This window comes from Hypanus sabinus, chromosome 16, assembly GCF_030144855.1.
Source record: "Hypanus sabinus isolate sHypSab1 chromosome 16, sHypSab1.hap1, whole genome shotgun sequence".
Lineage (NCBI taxonomy): Eukaryota > Metazoa > Chordata > Chondrichthyes > Myliobatiformes > Dasyatidae > Hypanus > Hypanus sabinus.
In genome coordinates, this window is record NC_082721.1 from 28,142,592 (window position 1) to 28,164,799 (window position 22,208).

At 46.9% G+C, this 22,208-nt stretch overlaps 1 protein-coding gene across 1 annotated transcript in view; it reads left to right on the plus strand.

The window, feature by feature from the left end:
- The first annotated feature begins 13,074 nt into the window (after positions 1–13,074).
- Positions 13,075–22,208, plus strand: part of LOC132406151 (arrestin domain-containing protein 2-like) — a 33,454-nt gene continuing 24,320 nt past the window's right edge. The window contains exon 1 of the mRNA XM_059991420.1: positions 13,075–13,567. Within this exon, the coding sequence (XP_059847403.1) occupies positions 13,309–13,567 (259 nt within the window). The 5' untranslated portion in view covers positions 13,075–13,308. The remainder of the gene's footprint in view (positions 13,568–22,208) is intronic.

Consider the following 22,208-nt stretch of genomic DNA (forward strand, 5'->3'; position numbering starts at 1 on the left):
GCACTCACAACCCTCTGTGTAAAAAACTTACCCCTGATGTCTCCCCTAAACTTCCCTCCCTTAATTTTGTCCATATGCCCTCTGGTGTTTGCTGGGACACAGTAGCAATGCGGGTAGGTCTGTCATGTGTAACATGGCCAGAGAGCACTGGTGAGCAAAGGTCTGAAACTGTATAACTCTGAAGTGCAAAGCAGATCCTCCAAGAGGACCACAACCTCATCGTAGGGTTTGGAGGCTTGGGTGCCTCAATAGCCTGGAGAGCTATGTTGGCTGGAGTCAGTGCCTTGTGCTTGACTCTTGGTGGGGTCACCCATGCCAAACAGGTCAACGGGCAGAGGCCAGACTAAGAGTGGTCCACCGGTCCTCCAGGTTCAGGGGTTCAGCTCAGGGCCAACAAACCTGACTGGTCAAAAAGAAGTTGTTAGGGAAACAGCAGTGGACAACCAGAGATGGAGGATCTTCACTGCTGCCCTAGACACCTGAAGTGTAACAGGCAGTAACTAACAAAACTGACCATTACAAGTCTGTCACTTTGGTACAGTCAGGCTCAAAACTGAGGATATTCATCTGTCGCAGCATCACGCTGGGGTACAGTACCGGAGGGGCATGTCTGGTACTTTATAATATTGGAGTACAGAGTGTTGGTGACAAGCCTGTATTGGTACCCTTGAGGTATGGTACTGATAGTTTTAAGCCTAGCACTATGATTCTGAGGTACTGGTAAAGCCTACTGCTATACAACGCTGTGATATACTAGTAGTAAGTACAGACCTCACACTAGTAGGATCAGACCCGTCACCATAAAGCATGGGTCGGTTACCCTAAGGCACTGGTGTATCGTACTGGCGGATGCAGATCTGTATAGAGTTGGGGTACAATATGTAGCACTGGTATACAAGTCTAGTGGAGGTGGGTCTGCCACTCTAACACACTGTAATTCTCGGGTCAGAAACCCAGCCACCTTCCCCCTCACCTGGTCACAGCTGTCACCTGCAGGCTTGTACTCCCTCCCCACCCCGCCTTCGTATTCTGTTTCCCACCCCCTTCCTTTCTGGACAGTGATAAAGGGTCTTGGCCCAAAACAGCAACTCCCCCCCCCCCATAGATGCTGGCTGACTGCTGAGTTCCTCCAGTGTTTTGTATGAGTCGTTCAGCACAGGGGCAAGTCCAGGCTGGTGACATAACAACATCAACGTCAGGGATGTCACTGGATGATGCTAGTGTATTGTTCTGATGGATATAGGTCTAACAATGTATAGGTTTGAGGCACAGTAGTGGTGTGTTCATGTACCCCTGTATAACATTGGTGTACTTTTCTGGTGGGGTGTATTGAGTAGCCCCTCTGCTGGACGTGTCCATTCTGGGGCAGCTCACTCTCCTTTGGTCCCCACTGGACACTTGGCTCTCACCTGTGGCTCCAAGTAGCTGACTGCACGTGACAGCGGCCACAGCCCGGTACGTCACTTCGACAAGAGGTGTCTATCTGGTGAGGGTAGCCAGGTGCCTCGTACCGCGCTGATACAGGCATGTGAAATCAACTCTGGCAGACCAGGCGGCTGAGAAATACAGTGAGATCCAAAGCTCCTTGGAGAGTGACGGGGATGACAAGGCACGGGAGATGTCACGGTCATCACTGCAACTGAGGAAGGCCCCAGTTTGTGACGCTTGTTCGTACCACCGAACTCGGACTTCCGAGGTCAAGAGAGAGGAACTGCCTAGTGCAATGGCTTTTCCACTTTAAAAACTCTCCCGCAGAGGTCATCGTTGGACACAAAGGACAACCAGCACATATCTGACGGGGGCAGATCTGCCACAGGATGATATTGTGTTACAGTACTGCAAAGGTCAGGACTGATATTTCAGAATTCTGGGCCGCAGCACTGGCTGAGATAGTACGTAACTGTATAGCAGTTGGAAACTAGTCAATGACTTTATAAAACTTGGGTACAGCAAAGTTGCGCCAGGCTTTTCACCGTGTATAATGTACTAGTGGGTACATGGTATAAAACCGGGGTACAGGTCCGTCACCATTGGGTATTGTGACATTGTACTGATGGACACAGGTCTGCCACTTTGGATAATACTGGCGAGACAAGTTTTACACTTAATAACATATGACATAGTTTTTATGGTGACTATCCTTTCACTCGATGACCAGGGTATTGTACTGGTTGGTATAACACTGCACAAAATACCAGCCTAACCCTATGACACTGGGACGCGTTACCGAGGGGAAAAGTTATGACATTGGGCTACAGTGTTGATGGCATTAGTCTGTTACTGTATAACCCTGACACCTGATAACGCTGAGTACATACTGGTTGGACAGGTCACTCTGTTGACCTGCCTGTGGAAGGACATCGTCCCTTGCAAAGCAGTACTCCTCAGCAATGTACTGGGGGTGGAGGGGGTGTGGCCTTCAGCCAGTACTTGGTGCTCTAGCCTTGGTTCTGATGTGATAGTGCTGCCCACTGGACCTTGGGAAGCATCATTTCATGTCCCCAGTGAGTCATCTGCCCAAGTTTTTTAAAGTGGGCTGTAATGAGAAATACGTCTGCTTTATCTCCAATTGTTTTCTATCTAGTTTTCTCATCTCTTCTGCTAAACCTTGCTGGGGGATTGGGTGGTGACTGCCCCCTAAATATGTGGTCAGGCATTTTTCTTTCCCTGGGGTCTTTCCTTGGCTCCCAGCCAAGCCCAAAGACAAATGATCCAGGGGGAAAGAACTAACTTCCTCTTCTCTGAACTCTCTGGCCTTCACTGACTTTTCACCATTCGAGACTTTAAACACTGCACTATTCTTTAGCTCTTGACATCCCTCCCTAAACCTCTGCAATTATCTGTGCTTTAGGAAACACCGTAAAACCATCTCAGCTCAGATTCTAGTTTGGCTGCTGTCAGGCACCATTTCATAATCTCACTTGTGAAACACTTTGGGATGCTTTCCCACAGTGAGCTGTGAGTAACTGTGCCTTTCAAAGATCTGGGAACTTGTGTCTACATTGAGAGAACTGTCTACAGACAGTTCAAACAGAATCAGGTTTAATATCATCGGCATATGTTGTGAAATTTGTTAACTTCCTGGCAGCAGTACAGTGCGATACGTGATAAAATACATGGTAAACAAATATAGAAAAAAAACGATTTACGGTCGATTAAATAGTTTAGTTAAAGTAAGTAGTGCAAAAAAAAGGAATAAAAAAGTAGTGAGGTAGTGTGCAAGGGTCCAATGTCCATTTAGGAATTGGATGGCTGTTCCTGAAATGCTGAGTGTGTGCCTTCAGGCTTCTGAACCTCCTACCTGATGGTAACAATGAGAAGAGGTCATGCCCTGGGTGGTTGGGGTCCTTAATGATGGATGCCGCCTGCCTCCTTGAAGATGCCTTGGATACTACGGAGGCTAGTACCTATGATGGAGCTGACTAATTTTACGAGTTTCTGCAACTTACTTCAATCTTGTGCGGTGGTCTCCCCCCCCCCCCCCCACCAACCCTCCCCCCATACCAGACGGTGATACAGCCAATCAGAATGCTTTCCACGGAACACGTGTAGAAGTTTTTGAGTGTTTTTGTTGTCAAACCAAATCTCCTTGAACTCTGAATGAAAATAGCTGCTGTCTTGCCTTCTTTATAGCTGCATCGATATGTTGGGACCAGGTTAGGTCCTCAGAGATCTTGACACCCAGGAACTTGAAACTGTTCACTCTCTCCATTTCTGATCCCTCTATGAGGATTGGTATGTGATCTTTGGATTACCCTTGCTGAAGTCCACAATTAGCTCTTTCATCCTACTGATGGTGAGTGCCAGGTGGTTGCTGCGGCACCACTCCACTAGTAGGCATATCCCACTCCTTCCCTGTTTTGAATGGTTAACCATGGCTATCCTTTCCCATGACAGAACTGAGAGCAGTATTTACCTCAGACGTCAGATAACAGGCATATGAACAATGTAGTCAATCTAGCAGAGCAGCCCAAGAAGGACTTCAATGTTGGGAATGTTGGCTTGGTAGAAGAATTTGGTTCATTTATCTGGAGATGTTGAAGAGACAATGTTGTTATGTTGAAGTCCATTGCTATATTCTCTCCCTTCTCCAATATCTCTTCTTTCTTCTTCCATCTGGAACAAGATACAGGAGGCTGACAGCACATAACATCTAGACTCAAGGACCGTTTCTATCCCACTGTTATAAGACAATTAAATAGTCCCCTAGTTTGATAAATTGGACTCTTCACCTCACAGTCTACTTTATGATCTTGCACCTCACGGCACTTTCTCTGCAGCTCCTACACTTTACTCTGCATTTCATCATTGATTTACCTTGTTCTACCTCAATGAGCTATCTGTAAGAACAGTGTGTAAGACAAGCTTTTCACTGTATCTGAGTACACGTGACAATAATAAATCAATTCCAATTCTTGTATTTATGTATAGAAGTATGTGCACTCACTGTGGACACAATGCTGTTGGTGCTGCTCTGGTGCTTTCAAGTGTGTTCCCATATCTCCAAAACACACAAATGTGCACAGTTCTCCAGGCACCAGTGATCTTGATCTTCCAAAAGATATCTGAGCTGGTGATGGTGAATTTCTCCACAACTGCCTGCCTTCTGAGATGCAGCTCTGACATTTTACAGCTGATCCATACTTTCCAGAGTTTTATCACAGTCAGAAGATCGGGTCATTTCTGAGGATTCCCGTCACAATGAGTCTCTGCTCTAGGTGAAACAGTGGGAAGGGGTTCAGTCATTTGCTTTATAGAGGTTGTGAAAGGCCGTCCTTCCTTATGCTTCAATGAATGTATCAACAGCGACTTCAACCTGTCATCACGGGCCCCAGCTTAACCTCCAGAAGTGCAGGTATGCAAACTGCACCTGTATCCTGGAAATTCATAACTAAATTTAGAATGACCTTGGCTCTGGAATGAATAACACCAGTTGCAACCTTACCAGCCTCTCTCCGCATTAATCCCAACCTTACCATCAAACCCACAGACAAAAGGGGTGCTGTTGTAATGTAATGGACTGATGTCTACCTTTCTGAGGCCTTGGCAGAAACTCTCAGACATCTCTTCAAACCTGCTCCTTGAAGAGGACCCCAGTATGGACCATCAGAAAACTGTTTCTGACACCTTCACTGACCTCACCAACTCTGGAGAAAACTCTCCGGCAAACTCATAGTTCCCTTACCCTGCACTGCTCACTTCTATTTCCTACCTAAGATCCACATACCTGACTGTCTGGGTAGCCCCATTGTCTCTGCCTGCACCTGCCTTCTGTCCTCATACTCTGAATCCATTCTATCCCCTTTGGTTCAGTCCCTCCTCACCTACATCCGCAACACTTCACATGCTCTCAATTTCTTCACTATCTTTGAATTCCCCGGCCCTAACCACCTCACTTGCACCATGGATGCCCAGTCCCTATACATTTCTACTCCCCTCATCAAAAAGGCCATAAAGTTCTCCACTTCTTTCTCACTAAAGGAACCAACCAGTTCCCCTCCACCACCATACTCCTCCATCTGGCAGAACTAGTCGTTTGGCTCCTCCCACTTTCTCCAACTCGAGGGGTCATCGTGGGCCCCGTTATGCCTGCCTTTTCATTAGCTGGGTAGAACAGTCCATGTTCCAAGCCTTCCCCGGTAATGTGCCCCAACTCTACATTGACGACTGCATTGATGCTGCTTCATGCTGAGTTCAGCAATTTCACCAACTTTGCCTCCAACTTCCATCCTGCCCTTAAATTCGCTTGGCCTGACACCTCCCTCCCCTTTCTCAATCCCTTTGTCTCCATCTCTGGAGAAAAACTGTTGACTGACATTTTTTGTAAACCTACTGATTTCCTACGGTTAGCCGAACTAAACCTCTTCCCACCCTGTCTCCTGTAAAAATGCGATTCCCTTTTCTCAGTTCCTTCATCTCCGCTGCATCTGTTTCTAGGATGAGACTCTCCTGTCCAGGACATCATAGATGGCCTCCTTCTTCACAGATCAAGGCATCCCTTCCTCCACAATTGATGCTGCCCTCACCCACATTTCCTGGACATCCGCACTCACCTCATCTTCCCACCACCTTAACAGTGACAGAGTTCCTCTTGTCCTTACCTACCACCACATCTAACACATCAATCTCCACAACTTCCACCATCTCCAAAGGGATCCTACCACTAAACACATCTTTACCTCACCCACCCCCCACTCTCCATTTTCCACAGGGGTCATTCCCTCCAACATTCCCGTGTCCATTCATCCCTCCCCTCGAATCTTCCTTCCGGCACTAATCCCTGCAAACAGCCGAAGAGCTACACTTGCCCATTCACCTTCCCCTTCACCTCCTCAAACAGTATTTCCAGGTGAGGCAACACTTCACCTGTGAATCTGCCGGGGTCATCCATTGTACCTGACACTCTCAAAGTGGCTTCCTCTACATTGGTGAGACCAGTCTTAAATCGGGGACCGTTTCATCGAGCAGCTCCGCTCCATCCACCAAAAGTGGAACTTCCCGGTGGCCCAACATTTTAATTCTGATTCCATTCCCATTGTGACATGTTGGTCTATAACTTCCTCTTGTGCCACGATGAATCCAGGCTGGAAGAGCAACTTCTTATATTCCCTCTGGATAGCTTCCAACCTGATGGCATGTACAGTATATCAATTTCCCCTTCTTTAATAAAAACACCCTCCTCCTCCCCTCTTCTTCTATTCCCCACTCTGGCCCCTTACTTCTTCTCACCTCCCTCTGGCGTCCTGTTTCCTTCCCTTTTTCCTATGGCCTACTCTCCTCTCCTATCAAATTCCTTCATTTCCAGCTCTTCAATCCACCTGACTTCACCTACAACCTTCTAGCTATCCCTCCTCCCCTCTCTTCCCCTTTTTATTCTGGCATCTTCCCCCTTCCTTTCCAGTCCTGAAGAAGGGTCCTGCCCCGAAATGTTGACTATTTGTGCATTTCATGGATAAGGCCTGAGCTGCTGTTGCTCCAGCCATTTGTATTGCTTTAGGTTTCCAGCACCTTCAGACATCTTCAGCACCTTCCAACATGTTATTGATTGAACTGTTTCGTATTTACCCTGTTGATTAATGCTGCAGGAAGTCTGATGGAAGTGAGATGTAGCATAACAGAATGAAGGAATAAGAAAAGTGCTGAGTGATTATGCACCCTTGATTCAGCACTAAGACTGATACTGTTGTGGATGCCTTGGTTAAGATCACAAGTTGCTCACCATTATGTAGCAGAGATAGGTGAAGATACATTTCATTAGCAGCCAAGGTTAGAAGTCAGTGTTCCTTATGGCTGACAAAGGCAAAGCCTTTTGCCATGTACGGTGCTTAATACTATTCCCCGAACTTCTCGGCATCAATCCACGATGAAGATCCCACCCATTTTGCCCTTTGATGGGAAAAATCCACACAGAGCAGCTCTTTGGCCTCTGGACGTGAGAGGCAGAGAGCCAAGAATCCCTTTGTAGTTACCACAACCTTTCTTGAAAATTGTCATGATTATAGTATCTCTGATGTACCTGATATTCTCCTCATGTTCGTCCCCCTCCTCGCCTTCCTAGACAATGCGAGTAATGCTGTGAGCTTATCATGGAAGTTCCTCCACCAAGTTTTAGAACTACAGCAGAGGTACTGGCTGCTCCTGGAACCTTGCTGCTCTTTGTGAGCATCCGGCCTTTCTCTCCTTTTTTGTTGGTCTTGGGTGCCGGAGAGCCTGGCTGCAGGATGGAATGAAGGGCAGAGTCAAGGTTTTCCTTCTAGCAAGCACTAAGTTGTTCTCTGTTTACTCTGTTCTTGGCCCTCAGTTGCGAAGATGACCTGGATAGCACTGGGAAATTCACACACAGTTAGTGCTTCGTTTGCAAGGTGGTAAAAGCATCAGCTTAAAGCTTGGGTGTTTTGTACCATCAGGGAGGAGGTTCAAGAAAAGCTACTTCCCTTCAACTATTTGGTTCTTGAACCAACTGGCAAAACCCTATCACTACCACTTTGCAATACTTTGATCACTTTACACTAATATTCACTTTTTTGCTCTAATTGTGGTCTTTCAGTAAAATAGTATATAATTTATGATTAATGTATATATTTTCTAGTTAATACTGCTTATATAAATTATGTGCCTCTGATGTTACAAGCAAGGCTTTCATTGGTCTTATGCAACGAACTCCACGTGATTTACAGTAACTTGACTTGACCTGAAGCCTTCGGAGTGGCTGTTGCACCCACGACCTTCTGACTCAGAGGCAAAAGGCCAATCACTGTCATGAGGCTGTGCAACACCTACGTGGCTGTCGGGAATGCTGCATGTTTGCTCACAGCAAACATGATTGCAGGTTTATGGGACAGTCCTTAGCAACTAAGCAACCAACACTCTGGATCTCTCCCCAAACCTACAGGTGATGGAAAGGATTTGTAATGTTAGGGGGGTGAGTCAGTCACCACAACTTGGCACAAATGTTGCCAAAGTCTTGCCATATGTAGACATGGGACAGATTCAAAGATTCAACATGCAAAGCACCTTTAATATCAAATGATATATAAATTATACACCTTGAGATTTGTTTGCTTACAAGCAGCCACAAAGCAAGAAACTCGAAGAACCCAATTTTAAAAAAGGAAGACCGTAACCACTGTGCAGGAAAAGAGGGACAATATACACACATCCCGTAAACCATAGGAGCAGACAACAGCATCTCAAACCAGACTGAGTCCTTAAATCGGCTCCCTGGAGCTACTGGAGTTGTAGACCCAAGACTCGATCTCAGTTCATCGTATTAGCAGGAGAAAATGCCGCGAAACTCATAGAGATGCCAGCTGCTTGATCTGTTCACAGCCTCCGCGCCGGGAGAGCGAGCGAAATCATTCCAACCCTCACCCCTCCTCTGGTCCCGACACTCAGGCTTTCCATTCTAGCTGGACCAGCGTTTAAATTGTCTGAGCACCGGGTCGTGCCTCGCTCAAGGGCCCGGAGCCCGGCGCAGCGATATGCTTGGGCGGCACAGCCTGAAGCCATTCTCAATCTCAGCGGAACAATCCAACCTCATGTACCAATTCATTTTCTGACGAGCAGTAAATAGAATTAAACATCAAGCAATCATCACTGGTACCCAGTTCTGACCTTATAACGGAAAGGAGTCAGTGATGAAGCATCTGAAGTTAGCTGGGCATCAGACGCATCTTGAGGGAGGGATAATTGACCTCCAACAGCCACAACAATGTCCATTATAGAGCCATTGAAGTGTTATCCCCTTAATACCTATTGACTTCCGTTTTGCCAGGGCTCCTTGAGTACACTCAATGTAACACAGCTTGCTGTCCATGATAGTCAGTCTCATTTCACCTCTGGAATTCAGCTCTGACTGACAGAGATATAACTATTGTATTGATGTAGTAGCTGGTTCAATCCTTATCCAGGGGCAAATGTGACTCCTGGCTCATCAATTAGATTGTCTATTAACTAACAAACTTCTGAAAGGGACACTCAATGCAGCAGTTAACATAGGAATGCAAAGTAATGGAAGAGACACGTTTATCAAGTTTGGTCTCCAGCTGGATAGTTGGAAGTCAGGGTCTGTGGAGCTGAAGGCCTCCTTTCCCAATAATCCAGTTTCTCAGCTTGACCTACGAAATACTTCTGTGGTTTTTCTTCACTCTCTTCTCTCCTGGATCCTTGACATCAGTGACTAACTCCTGGGTGCATCAAAGAGCTTGAGCCTATTCCTGCCAGGCATTGACCAAAAACCCCTGGGAGATCACTCTTTACCCAAAAGTTACCCAGCAATGCTTGAGCAACACACACAGAATGCTGGAGGATCTCAGCAGGCCAGGCAGCATCGATGGAAAAGAGTACAATCAACGTTTCAGGCCAAAACCCTTTGGCAGGACTGGAGAAAAAAAGCAGTGCTTGAGGGAGGTTTTTGGATCTTGCCCCCCCTCTATCTGCAACTTCTTCTTTATCTACCACATTCAAAGTTTTTAACACTCCTCCAGTTTTGCTCCCTGATCACTCCTCCCACCCTTCACTCCACCATGGGCCTCTCTGCCTTTGGTAGCTGGACTCAGAACTGTGAATATCGAAACAAAACTGCCGATGCTGCTTAATAGAGCAAAAATATCAGAGGAACTCAGAGGGTCCAGCAGCATCAATGGAGACAAGGGGGCGTGCAATGTTTCAGGTTGAGGTACTGAATTGGGACCAAGAGCCCAGAGGGAAGATTGCCAGTGTCAACACGTGTGAGGGACAGGAGGCAGTATGACATAGCAGCATTTAGTGTCATCGCTTTATAATCCCAGTGACCACCAATCCTGATTCAATTCCCTTGGTTGTCTGTAAGAAGTTTGTCCGTTCCTCCCGAGAACGGGTGCTCTGGTTTCCTCCCACATTACAAAGACGTACAGTAAGGGTTCGTAAGCTGTGGGTGTGTTATGTTGGTGCCAGAAGTGTAGCAACAAACTTGCAGTCTGCCCAGTGCTTGCTGATTCGATTTGATGCAGATGATACTTTTCACTCGACGGTTCAATGTTTTGATGATCTTGTGACAAATGGAGCTAATCCAAGTTTCAGGGTTGTTTAATGCCATTTTAAATACATAAGATAGCTTATATGCACAGATTCATTGTATGTCTATAAAATGACACTGGTCTGTACATGAGGTGATTCTGATGGGGAATGATACAGTAGTGGTGGTGGGTTAGTGGATTGAGCTGTTGATCAGCCTTACTGCTTGGGGGAAGTACTGGTTTTGAGTCTGGTGGATGTGGTGTGGATACTATGTAGAATCCTCCCTGATGGAACAGGTAGACAAGCAAGGTGAGTGAGAATCTTCATAATGTCGGTGGTGTTTTTCCAGCACCTTTCTGTACGTCTGCCCTTTGTGGCTGGTAGGCTGGTGCTGCTGATGCATGGGGCAGCATGTTAGAATGTCCTCTACTGCACAATTGTAGAATGCCAAGTATAGATGTGCATAGTCCAGCTTTCTTCAGCCTCCTCAGAAAGTAGGCGCCTTGGTGAGTGATGCACCATCAATAACTCACTCTGAGACGTAAAGGCGAGATATCAGCTTTTATTGACTGGAAGAAGGAACAAGCAGTGAGTGACCACCATACTACATCCTGGAGACTGAGAGGCCGTGCTCAGGCCTCAATCGCCTTTATACCGGGGTCTGTGGGAGGAGCCACAGGAGCAGTCAGCGGGGGGGCGTGTCCAGACAGGTATATGTACTTCATCACAGTGAGCTATCATGATTGCGTAGGATGTGTTCTGGGACCACGAGGGGTTGTAGGTGATGTGCACTCTCTGGAGTTTGAAACAGCTCAGTTTCCACGCTGTGCCACTGATATAGAGAGAGGTGTGAATAGTGCAAGTTCTCCTGAAGTTGCTTTGAGGAAGTGGTTAATTGCCTAACCCCAGGCCTGAGTTCCTGCAAGCTGTCTCGTCATTGTTGGTGATGAGCCCCACCACTCTTGTGTCATCAGTGAACTTGACAAGGTGATTACTCGGGTGTTTGGTCATGTGTGAGCAGAGTGTACAGCAATGGGCGCAGCGCACAGACCTGGGGGGCACCCGTGTTGAGGATGACGGGAAAGGAAGAGCAGATGTGCATCCCGACTATCTGACGGCTGTTGGTTAGGAAGCCCACCACCCAGTTGAATAATGGTGTGATAAGACCAAGGAATAGGAGTTTGTTCTCCTAGGTCTGTGGGACAATGGTGCTGAATGCTGAACTGAAATCCAAAAACAGCACTCTAGCATAATGTTTAAGAGGTAGAATCAGGTGAGATTGGAAATTAAAAGACTATAAGACATAGGAGCAGAATTAGTCCATTTGGCCCATCAAGTTTGCTCTGCTATTCAATCATAGCTGATTTATTTTCCTTCTTAACCCCATTTTCCTGTCTTATCCCCATAAATATTATGACAAAGAACCTATCAAGCTCCAAATAAAATATAAGCAATGACTTGACCTCCACAGGTCTGGGGCAATGAATTCCACGGATTCACCACCCTCTGGCAAAAGAAATGCCTCCTCATCTCTGTCCTGAAGGGACGTCCCTCTGTTCTGAGGCCCTCTGGTCCCGGCCCCCCCATCGGAAACATCCTCCCCACTATCTAGGCCTGATGGGCAGACAGAGCCAAGGAGGGGGCTGAGAAGGGTGGGTTTGGGGACAGAGACTGAAAGATGGTAAGTGACATCATGCCTACATCAGTGAGACAAAATGTATACAACCATTTTGTGGCTCATCTGAGCTATCCACTACTTGAGCTTCTGGTTATATGTCATTTCAGTTTCCCTTCAATTCCCGCAACTTGTCTGTCCTCAGCCTTCTCCACTACCACAGTGTGCTCGGACGGTATCACACCCCCGTACCCCTAGCCTGTGTGGTAGAACTTTCCTTCACCCCTTCCCCCACTGTTCCCTCTAAGCTATGCAGGTGCCCGGCCGTTCGGCAGATGTAATACTCCCACGCACGTAGCCTTTGTTGCTGAGCAGTTATATCTTTTATATATCATGTGCCATGCAGTTTTCAGCCCGTGTAAATATTTTCTGCTCAGAGCAATGGTTTGTTCAGGCAGCTGTAAAAAAAAATAGAAGGAATATTATGTTCCACCCCCCCCCCCCCACCACCTTAAACCAACATGTCTCCTGGCCATTATCCACTATATACTGGATCCACTAGCTCCCTTTTCTCTCATCACTTTATGCCGTCTATCTTCCCTCCGCACTCCCGGTCCTGATGCAGGATCTCGGCCCAAAACTTGACTCCACAAGTGCTGCTCGACCTGCTGATTTGCTCCTTCCTGCACAGAGCTGTAGATCTGAAGTAAAATGCTGGAAAAACGCAACGGGTCGGACAGCATCTGTGAAGAAAGAGACAGTTAATGCTTCGAGTGCCCGCACACCCAGTGGATTGGCCTTGTTGGGAAGAAGGGATATGGCTTTAAAAAATAACAAGAGCATTTTTTTGCAGTGTTATCTCTCCGATTGGTGGAGGCACGAGCTCCTCCTCCTTTTCCCTATTGGTCAAATGTGTCTGATTGCCCCAGTAATTCGCTAGTTTCATACAGAAACAAGCTCTGTCGGCCTTTAGGGGAAGGTGGAAATTAAAGAGAGATTTCAGCGAGAGACGGGGAGATTTGGGGGTTATTTGATCGCAATACAACACTGCTGGCACTTCATCCGAACAATATTTGGCATGAAGTTGCCATTGTAAAGAGTCTGGCCCCAGAGAAAGCAGGAGATAAAAGAACAGATTGCTCAACAGGCGGCCCTGGCCTGAAATTTGGGCTAATTTCCTCATTTTTTAAGTAAACATGAAAGTGGGAAAGATCAGAAGGTTCCTGCTGGTCACAGACAGGATGGAGGACGCGGTGTTCACCAGGGGTCAGCCCGTTTCTGGCCGAGTGATCCTCGACCTCCGCGCTGCGGTCCGGGTCCGCTCGCTCCTGATCTGTGCAAAGGGGATAGCTGCGGTCCACTGGCTGGAGAGCCGGAGTATCGGCATGAACACTGTTTACTCCGATTACAGCTCGTACGAAACCTACTTCAAGAAGCGGCTGCATGCAATCCGAGGTGAGCCTGATTCATGCTCTGGATACGGGGGACAACTGGCAGTGTGTGGGGCTGTGTGTCAGAGAGAGAATCTCTTCGTGTCGTGACCGTATTGAGTGACCAGGTATGCCCTGTGTGGAATATAGATGCCGGAGCCACTTAATCTGAGTGCATCCGAGAGTCGGGCTATTTATCCTGACGCATGCACTTTGAATTTGCCGAGGTAGGCAATCAACCGGGAAACGATCGGCATCTCCTTGGGTTGTTGTGTTTAATGAAAACTGTAATCATACTAACGGTCCTTCACTAAATCTGTTACCTTCGTTGATAAGTCGGTTTTCTCAAAACATTTTTTAAAAACGCGTATTAGGTTAAAGGTTGTCTGTTTTGGTGCTGAATCTTGCTCTTGACATTCCCTATGTTGACAGCTGGTAACAACAAGGCTGGCGAATGCAATGTGTGCAAAGACACGTCTGCACCCGAACACGCTGCTCAGGGCTTTTCTATGGTCTCCCGTCTCCTCGTTACCGAACAACCGACACCAGCAACGCAATTTATTGTGATGATACAGTTCCTTTTAAACTTCACTGTGTCTGACAGGAAAAAAGTGCCCAGTGTATGTACGAGGGACAGTCCCCTCTAAACAACAGTGCATATCTTCTGTTTTGGGGGCGTTACCAAGCACAAATTAATTCCTACCCAACTACTTTGACTATAGGAAGTGCTGTCTGCTCTATCCTAACAGGTTAGGAGCCCTCACACTGTTACAAGCACGGAGGTGTGCACAGGTACATTCGGAACAACACACTTTTCACACTTGTTGAAAGAATGCTTGAAAATAGTTAAACTTTCTCCTTCATGGTGTGACTGGCACTGGCGCCCCCCACCCCTTTCAGATGAATCCTGTAGCCGGTGGCCACTCTCTGTGTGCAGCCGTCCAGTCTGCACTTCAAGGCTGAGCACTGTCCGGCCCCTCTCGTCGGCGCTGCAGATTCAGTTTCAGTGCTCGGAGTCAGAGCTCTGATCTCGGTATCCAGGAGGAAGCTACACTGTCAGCACATGCCGCTCACGGGAATTCTGGATTTACAATGGCATCTAGTGTCGGCTGTGATGTGGGGTCGCACTCTCGCCTCTTGCCTAAGGTGCTGGGCACGGCCCCCTACTGAGATAGCACCGAAACTCAGGCTGTCTCTCTGTGCAGTCCCGAGGAAGTTTGTAACCCTTGACTTACTTTTGATGTAAAGGAGGCCATCCAGCCCTCTGGGTCTATGACAGCTCTCATCAGTCCCATTTCCACTCCCTATTTTCCAAAATCCCCATTTCTTTGTTCTGCTTCCCCTTGGATTATTTTTGCCCCTCGCTTATTTGGGATAATTCTTAACAGCGGCCGATTAGCTTGCAATTCTTTGGTAGGTGGGAGGGAAGTGAGGCACCTGGGGAAACCTGCCCAGCCTGCAGACTCTATACAGGTAGCGCCTGAGCCACTGGGAGGTAGTGGGGCAGCAGGGTTGAATGTGTTAACACAGCTCTCCTAAGTCATGCTGAGATGTTGAAATACCTCTCTGGAGTGAGAGATTAGAGAGCTCGCCTCTGCTGGATATGGAAGGTGTTATGGCCACTACACATGTAAGAACGAGTCTCACAGCCCATGCTCCCCTCCCCTCCCCATGCCCCAGGTAAGCATCTGTGGATGCTGGCTGTGGTAGTTCCTGCATCAGGACGATCATTACAGTCCAGTTGATTGCACAGCGCATTGGGATGTCTTGGAGCTGCAGAAAACACTGTCAAAACTAAATGACAGAGGCTGCTGATGGAGCGTCTCCTGGTTTGCTGATGACTTTCACCAGACAAGATGTACTCTGTCCGCAGACATGGCCAAGTTAGTATTTAGTTTCACAACTTCAGGACATCTCAAATAAGAATAATCATGGCCCCTGTAGTGGGTCAAGATGAATCAAATCCTGAGGGTTATTTCAAATTAAATCCACACCGTGGATATCCTCTCACTTTGATGGATATTCCTTCTATAAAATCAAGTTATTACCCGATTTCTCCTCCTTCCCTTCCATTTATTCCTCCCCTGAGCCCCTGGAGCTGTTTTCTACATTAAAGGAGCTCGACAATGCAAGTTTCTGTTGTTGAGGTCTTTGTTTTTCGGCTACACAATCTGAGGGGCACGGAGGGTGGGTATTGGCACCAGGCTGAGAAGCGAGTGCTTGCAACCTGGGAAATGCAGTGCCCTCCAACTTCGCCGTCCTGGAATGTGGTCCCGGTGGATGCTGCCACTGCCTGTGGAGTGTGGATCAGTGAGATCTACTCCGACTTGCGACCTATGTCACCAGCTCTGCTCCCTGTGGGCTGTGTCTAATCCCATGGCAGGTGCTTGCCCCAGCCCCTGATCATTGGGAAGCTTTCTGCATCTCATGTGGATGCTCAGAGCTCAACAGATCTTCCTAATGTTCCATTTGTAAATTAATAACCTCTCCAATAACTTTTTGCCCAGGACTTGTTCCACAAAATTATGAGATTAATCCCAGAAAGCTATTTGACCTATTAAGGCTCTATGTACATATATCCCATCCCTGTGCACTTTCCAGAGAGTCCTGCAAGTAATTTTCTCTTGAATGCCTGCCCATTTGCATACTGAATCAAAACCAAATAGCTTATCGCTGACTTTAATGACGTGACTTTTCTTTTGCTTTGTGGACATCAGTCCAGTGTTGTAAATTACATTAAAAATAAAGAATGCAAAAGAATGGAACAATCAGATAGTATTCATGGACTGTTCAGAAAGCTGAGGACACTGAGTGAGTGTAAGAGAGCTGAAATTAGATCAGTAAATCCGAGTTGCTGAATAAAAACCTATGCTGGAGTCCCCAGGGCAGACCAGTCCCTGCAGAGCCAGCAACTCTTTAGTTTGCCTTTCTTTGCCTGCCGTCACTGGTTTAGATTACATGGAATGTAGAAATGATGCATTACTGCTTATCTCAGATACCAGAGCAATGGGTTCAGGCTCCATTTGTGCCTGTGTGTTTATCTGTCCCTGAGAGCCTAGGGCGAGGGAGGAGGGAAGACAGTGGTTTGTTCTCCATTGCCATCTGCTGGATGGTGCCTGACGCCTACAGAGACGCAAATACAGATAGAAAACCATTCACGACGCTTGATCATAAGGCTGGCCGATGGGAACATTGCATCAGTATCCGCCTTGTGCTCGGACGCTCGTGATTAATTTGATCCACGAAAGTGAAATTTCTAGTACATCTTGATCTCAATGTGGTTATGTAGATCTCTCAGTGAGAGTCAGGATTTTGATGGCTGCCGGCCACAGGAGGTTTTGGGTAAAGAATTCACAATGAATATATCCCTTGACATCAGTACGTTGTCCACTAGTGAGCACTTTGGATGTGCAGGCACTGTTGAAATATGGCAGCAAAACTGCACACAGCAAGACTCCACAATAATTATAATCAGGTGATAATAATGGCCAGATAATAAGCTTTGATCATGCTAGCTGAAAAATACCTATTGGTTCAGGGGAAATCCAATCTTTTCAAAACAATGGCTCTGGGATTATTTACAGTGAACTAACAAATTCAATTATTTGTTTGAAAGTTAATGAAGCAATCATGCCAATCCTTCATCTGAAGGATCATAGAGTAATATTTTCATAAAAAAATAGGTCAGACTATTTTTGGTCGATTTTTGAGCAGGGGTGATTGTGAATAATGATTTTGTTTGTCAGCGCACATTTTTCTTGCTAGTTTCATTTATTTTTCAAAAAAAAGCTTTACATCCTTCTCTTGAGGATGTACAAATCAGAGGTCAGAACCATAACTGTAAGCTTGGCCTGAAGGCCACTGTCTCATTCCTGCCGAAGGGTCTCGGCCTGAAACGTCGTCTGTACTTTTTCCCATAGATGCTGCATGGCCTGCTGAGTTCCTCCAGCATTTTGTGTGTGCAGCTTGGAGTTCCAGCATCTGCAGAACTTCTCGTTTGTCTCATTCCTGTCTCTGCGAAACATTATTAGGTGTAATGCCATATGAAGGGTTTCGTTAGGGTAAATGCAAGCAGGACTTTTCCTCTGGGTTTGGGGGAAACTAGAATTGGAGGTCATAGGTTAAGGGTGAAAGGTGACATATTTAAGGGGGACTTCTTCACTCAGAGAGTGGTGAGAGTGTGGAACAAGCTACCAGCAGAAGTGGTGCATGTAAGTTTGATTTCGACACTGAAGAGAAATTTGGTTAAGTACCTAGATGTGAGTGGTGTGAAGGACCATGTGCCAGGTGTGGGTTAGTGGGGCCAGGCAGAACAATATCTCAGCATGGACGAGATGTGCTGAAGGGCCTTTATCTGTGCTGTTATGCTCCAGTACTCGATGAGAGTGCATAGAACACACACAGTTCGTGCAGAGGCCGAGCACTAAAATTCATAAGCATAGGGTAGGGCAGTAAATGTCACATTCCACTGGAATTGCTTTCCCCTGCTACCCTGCTCAGTTCCTGCTATTGCCGGCCTCTCTCCGAGGTTCCCACTGACTGGCAGCCCCTACCCCACATAGCCTGAGCTCACTCTGCACATGGCTGGACGCTCTATCTTACTGCCGAAACTGCTCGTCCACCAGTCAGCATTGCGGGAGCAGAAAATTCCACCAACTTATTAGCAGAAGATAAGACGTCACCCTCTGTTCTTCCCCATTGTACGCGCTGTTCCCTGGCTGTTGAATCCATCCATCTCTTGCACCTCTCCTTGGCTAAACCGTTGTTTACAAATTGCATCATAATTGGCCCGAGGATGTTGAAAATGTTGATTTGACAGGATTCCCACATTTTCTTCCCAACATGGCTTCTACAAGTCATTGTTACAGCTGAATGTCACCGCTCCTCACAACTTCTGTTGTCTATCCCATAGAGCTGAGCTCATCTGACATTACTGCTGACATCAGCAATTGCTGCTTATTGTTCTGTGGTTTGACACCTCTGCTGGCTCACACGGCATCTTAATGGCAGCTTCTGTCACCATTTTAAAATGTATCTGTCTATCTGTCCCTATAGAACATAGAAATCTACAGCACCTTCGGCCCACAATGTTGTGCTGACCACATAACCTACTCTGGAGACTGCCTACAATTTCCCTACTGCATAGCCCTCTGCTTTTCCAAGCTCCATGTACCTATCTAAGTCTCTTAAAAGACCCTATTGTATCCCCTTCCACCACCGTCACTGGCAGCCCATCCCACGCACTCACCACTCTGTGTGAAAAACTTAACCCTGACATCCCCTCGTCTAAGCACCTTAAAACTATGCCCCCTCGTGTTAGCCATTTCAGCCCTGGGAAAAAGCCTCTGGCTATCCACACAATCAATGCCCCTCAATCATCTTTTACACCTCTATCAGGTCACCTCTCATCCTCCATCACTCAAGGGGAAAAGGCCAAGTACACGCAACCTATTCTCATATGGTACGCCCTCCAATCCAGGCAACATCCTTGTAGATCTCCTCTGCACTCTCTCTTTTCACATCCTTCCTGTAGTGAGGTGACCAGAACTGAACATGGTATTCCAAGTGGGGTCTGACCAAGGCCATGGTACAATTGCTGTAATTTCCCCAGTCTTCTCATTGTCCTGCCTTCCCATTGTATCATACAGCCCGGCCACGGGCCCTTGCGACCCAACAACACTCGAGTGACCCTTGCGCCTTTGGGAGCCTGGAGGAAGCCCACGTTGTCGCGGGGAGGGCGGATAGACAGCGGCAGGATTGGACCCGGGTCACTGGCGCTGTAACAGCGTTACGCTACAATGCCGCAGGCATTCTTCAGCCCGTTTTCACTTCCAACCATGTTTCCCCAGCCCTCAGTCTGTCTCTGGCCCTAGTTCCCCGTGTGGCTCGGGGGTGGGATTTAATTAGGTTCATGCGCTTCAGCAAACCTTTACGATGGTGATGGTCACTGTTCCCATGGAGTGTTGATGCAAGTTTAGGCGTGACGGAGCGACACCCGCTGCTACATCTGGATGGCATCCACGGTCTAGCCTGGGTCGTCGCGGATCATCTGAGTGTTCGGCGTCTCACATAACGCGCCCTTGCCCCCAGTTAGAGCTATGGATGTATCCCAATGATCAGGAAAATGTGGGACACGGTGGAGGGAAGGAGAGGGTGATGTGGGAACTGGGCGAACCTTAAAATACAACAGGCAGAGGGCGAAACGGTACCTTTTTAAACACCCTCGGACCCATTTAAAATGAAGGATCCCATCCCCCCCCACGAGAATGAGCTGTAGCAACACCGAGACGTGACACGGGGCGGGGACAGGAACATTTTAATGACGTCACTACGAAACTATCGGCAGTATGTTTAGTACAGATTGTTACAATGCTGACAATGCCAGCTGGTTTCGATGCGGTTTCTGCAAGATAGCCTTTCCTTTAAATAGCCAAAACAAGAGTCACTGCGCCGAGTAGTTGCGATGTTTTCAGAGATTCGGTTCCCTGCACACATCATTATAGCTTCTGAGGCCAAGTCTGCAAACTCAGAACACATGTAAGATCACGCAATATTTACTTCCTCCTTTTTGCAAATAATCTAACAGAGACTTGGTCAGATTGTCCTCCGCCGAAGATGGCTTCAGCCTTTATTTCGTGTGTAATGAACACATGCAAATCTCTCATTTTAAAAGCCTGTAGTAGTTATTATCAGTGATTTCCGCTGTGTGCGTCTATAGGGTGCCGCACCCGGAAGAGAAGTGGCCAATCAAATGCGCTTCAAAAGCAGGAGTTTAAAAAAAGCAACAGCGGTTGCCACGGTGACTGTCAATTGCACACCTGAGCGTTCCGACTTGCGGTCGAAATAAATTGATGTAATTTGTTGCAAACCCGCAGAACTGCTGCAGTAAATTTAAAGTATTTTTTTCCACGATATTTAAAAATCTGTAAGTCCTCGAAAAACAGATTTTTTTTCCAGGTTTCAAGAAAAGAGAGAGAAAAAATCACCAGCGCAAAAAAATAAATTTAATTCAACCAACTGTATTTCTATCGTCCCCTTTACCATTTCGAGACATAATTGACATGAAGTGGTTAAAGGGACGACAGAAATATAATTTAAAATACACTTAAAGTGTGAGTAATTTTACAATGGAGGACGCGTGGGCGTGCATGAGGTGACGATATCGGTTGGTCTATTTTTAGAGGATTAAAGGTACGTCCCTTTCGGTTTCAGACCTTGTACAAGTGATTACACCCTCATTCCAGACCATCCCTTGACTTTATTATTTAATCAAAACTGTTTTCTGTAGAGCAGAGTACCACAACGGCTTTTGTAGGTGTTACCAGAATGACCCTGAAGGCACCTAAATACGTGACGATAAGCCTGGGGAGGGATCTAGTCTATAATTAGCATCTTAGAGGTGGACTCTGCCGGTTGCAGATGGAAGAGATAGCGTGTGGGTTTTAGCGAAGATTGGTGATTGGGGCAGTGATAAAAATTGGGATTGATCTAAAGAAACCGGGGCTCCAGAAACAGGGTGTGGCAGTGTAAGGAAACGGTTGAAAAGCCGGTTGCAAGATGCCAGAGAACATAGGAAGCCGACCTTCGGCCCACAAAGCTGTGCCAAGCATGTCCTTACCTTAGAACTACCTAGGCTTACCCATAGCCCTCTATTTTTCTAAGCTCCATGTATCCATCCAGGAGTCTCTTAAAAGGCCCTATGGTATCCGCCTCCACCACCACAGCTGGCAGCCCATTCCAGGCACTCACCACTCTCTGGTTTAAAAAAAAACTTATTCCTGACATCTCCTCTATAACTACTTCCAAACACCTTAATAATATGCCCTCCGGTGCTAGTCATTTCAGCCCTGGGATAAAGCCTCTGACTATCCACAAGATCAATGTCTCTCATTATCTTGTACACCTTTATCAGGTCACCTCTCATCTTTCGTCACTCTGAGGAGAAAAGGCCGAGTTCACTCAACCTATTCTCATATGGTATGCTCTCCAATCCAGGCAACATCCTTGTAAATCTTCTCTGCACCCTTTCTACATCCTTCCTGTGTAGTGAGGCGACCAGAACTGAGCACAGTACTCCAAGTGTGGTCTGACTGGGGTCCTGTAGAGCTGCAACATTACCTCTTGGCGCTTAAAATCAATCCCACAATTGATCAAGACCAATGCTCTGTATTCCTTCTTAGTGACAGAGTCAACCTGTGCAGCAGCTTTGAGTGTCCTATGGACTTGGACCCCAAGATCCCTCTGATCCTCCACACTGCCAAGAGTCTTATTCTGTCATCATATTTGACCTACCAAAATGAACCACCTCACACTTAACTGGGTTGAACTCCATTTGCTACTTCTCATCCCAGTTTTTGCATCCTATTAATGTCCCGCTGTAACCTCTGACAACCCTCCACTCTATCCACAACACCCCCAACCTTTGTGTCATCAGCATACCTACTAACCTATCCCTCCACTTTCTCATCCAGGTCATTTATAAAAATCACAAAGAGAAGGGGTCCCAGAACAGATCCCTGAGGGACACCACTGGTCACCGACTTCCATGCAGAATATGACCAATCTACAATCACCCTTTGCCTTCTGTGGGCAAGCCAGTTCTGGATCCACAAAGCAATGTCCCCTTTGGATCCCATGCCTCCTTACTTTCTCAATAAGCCTTGCAT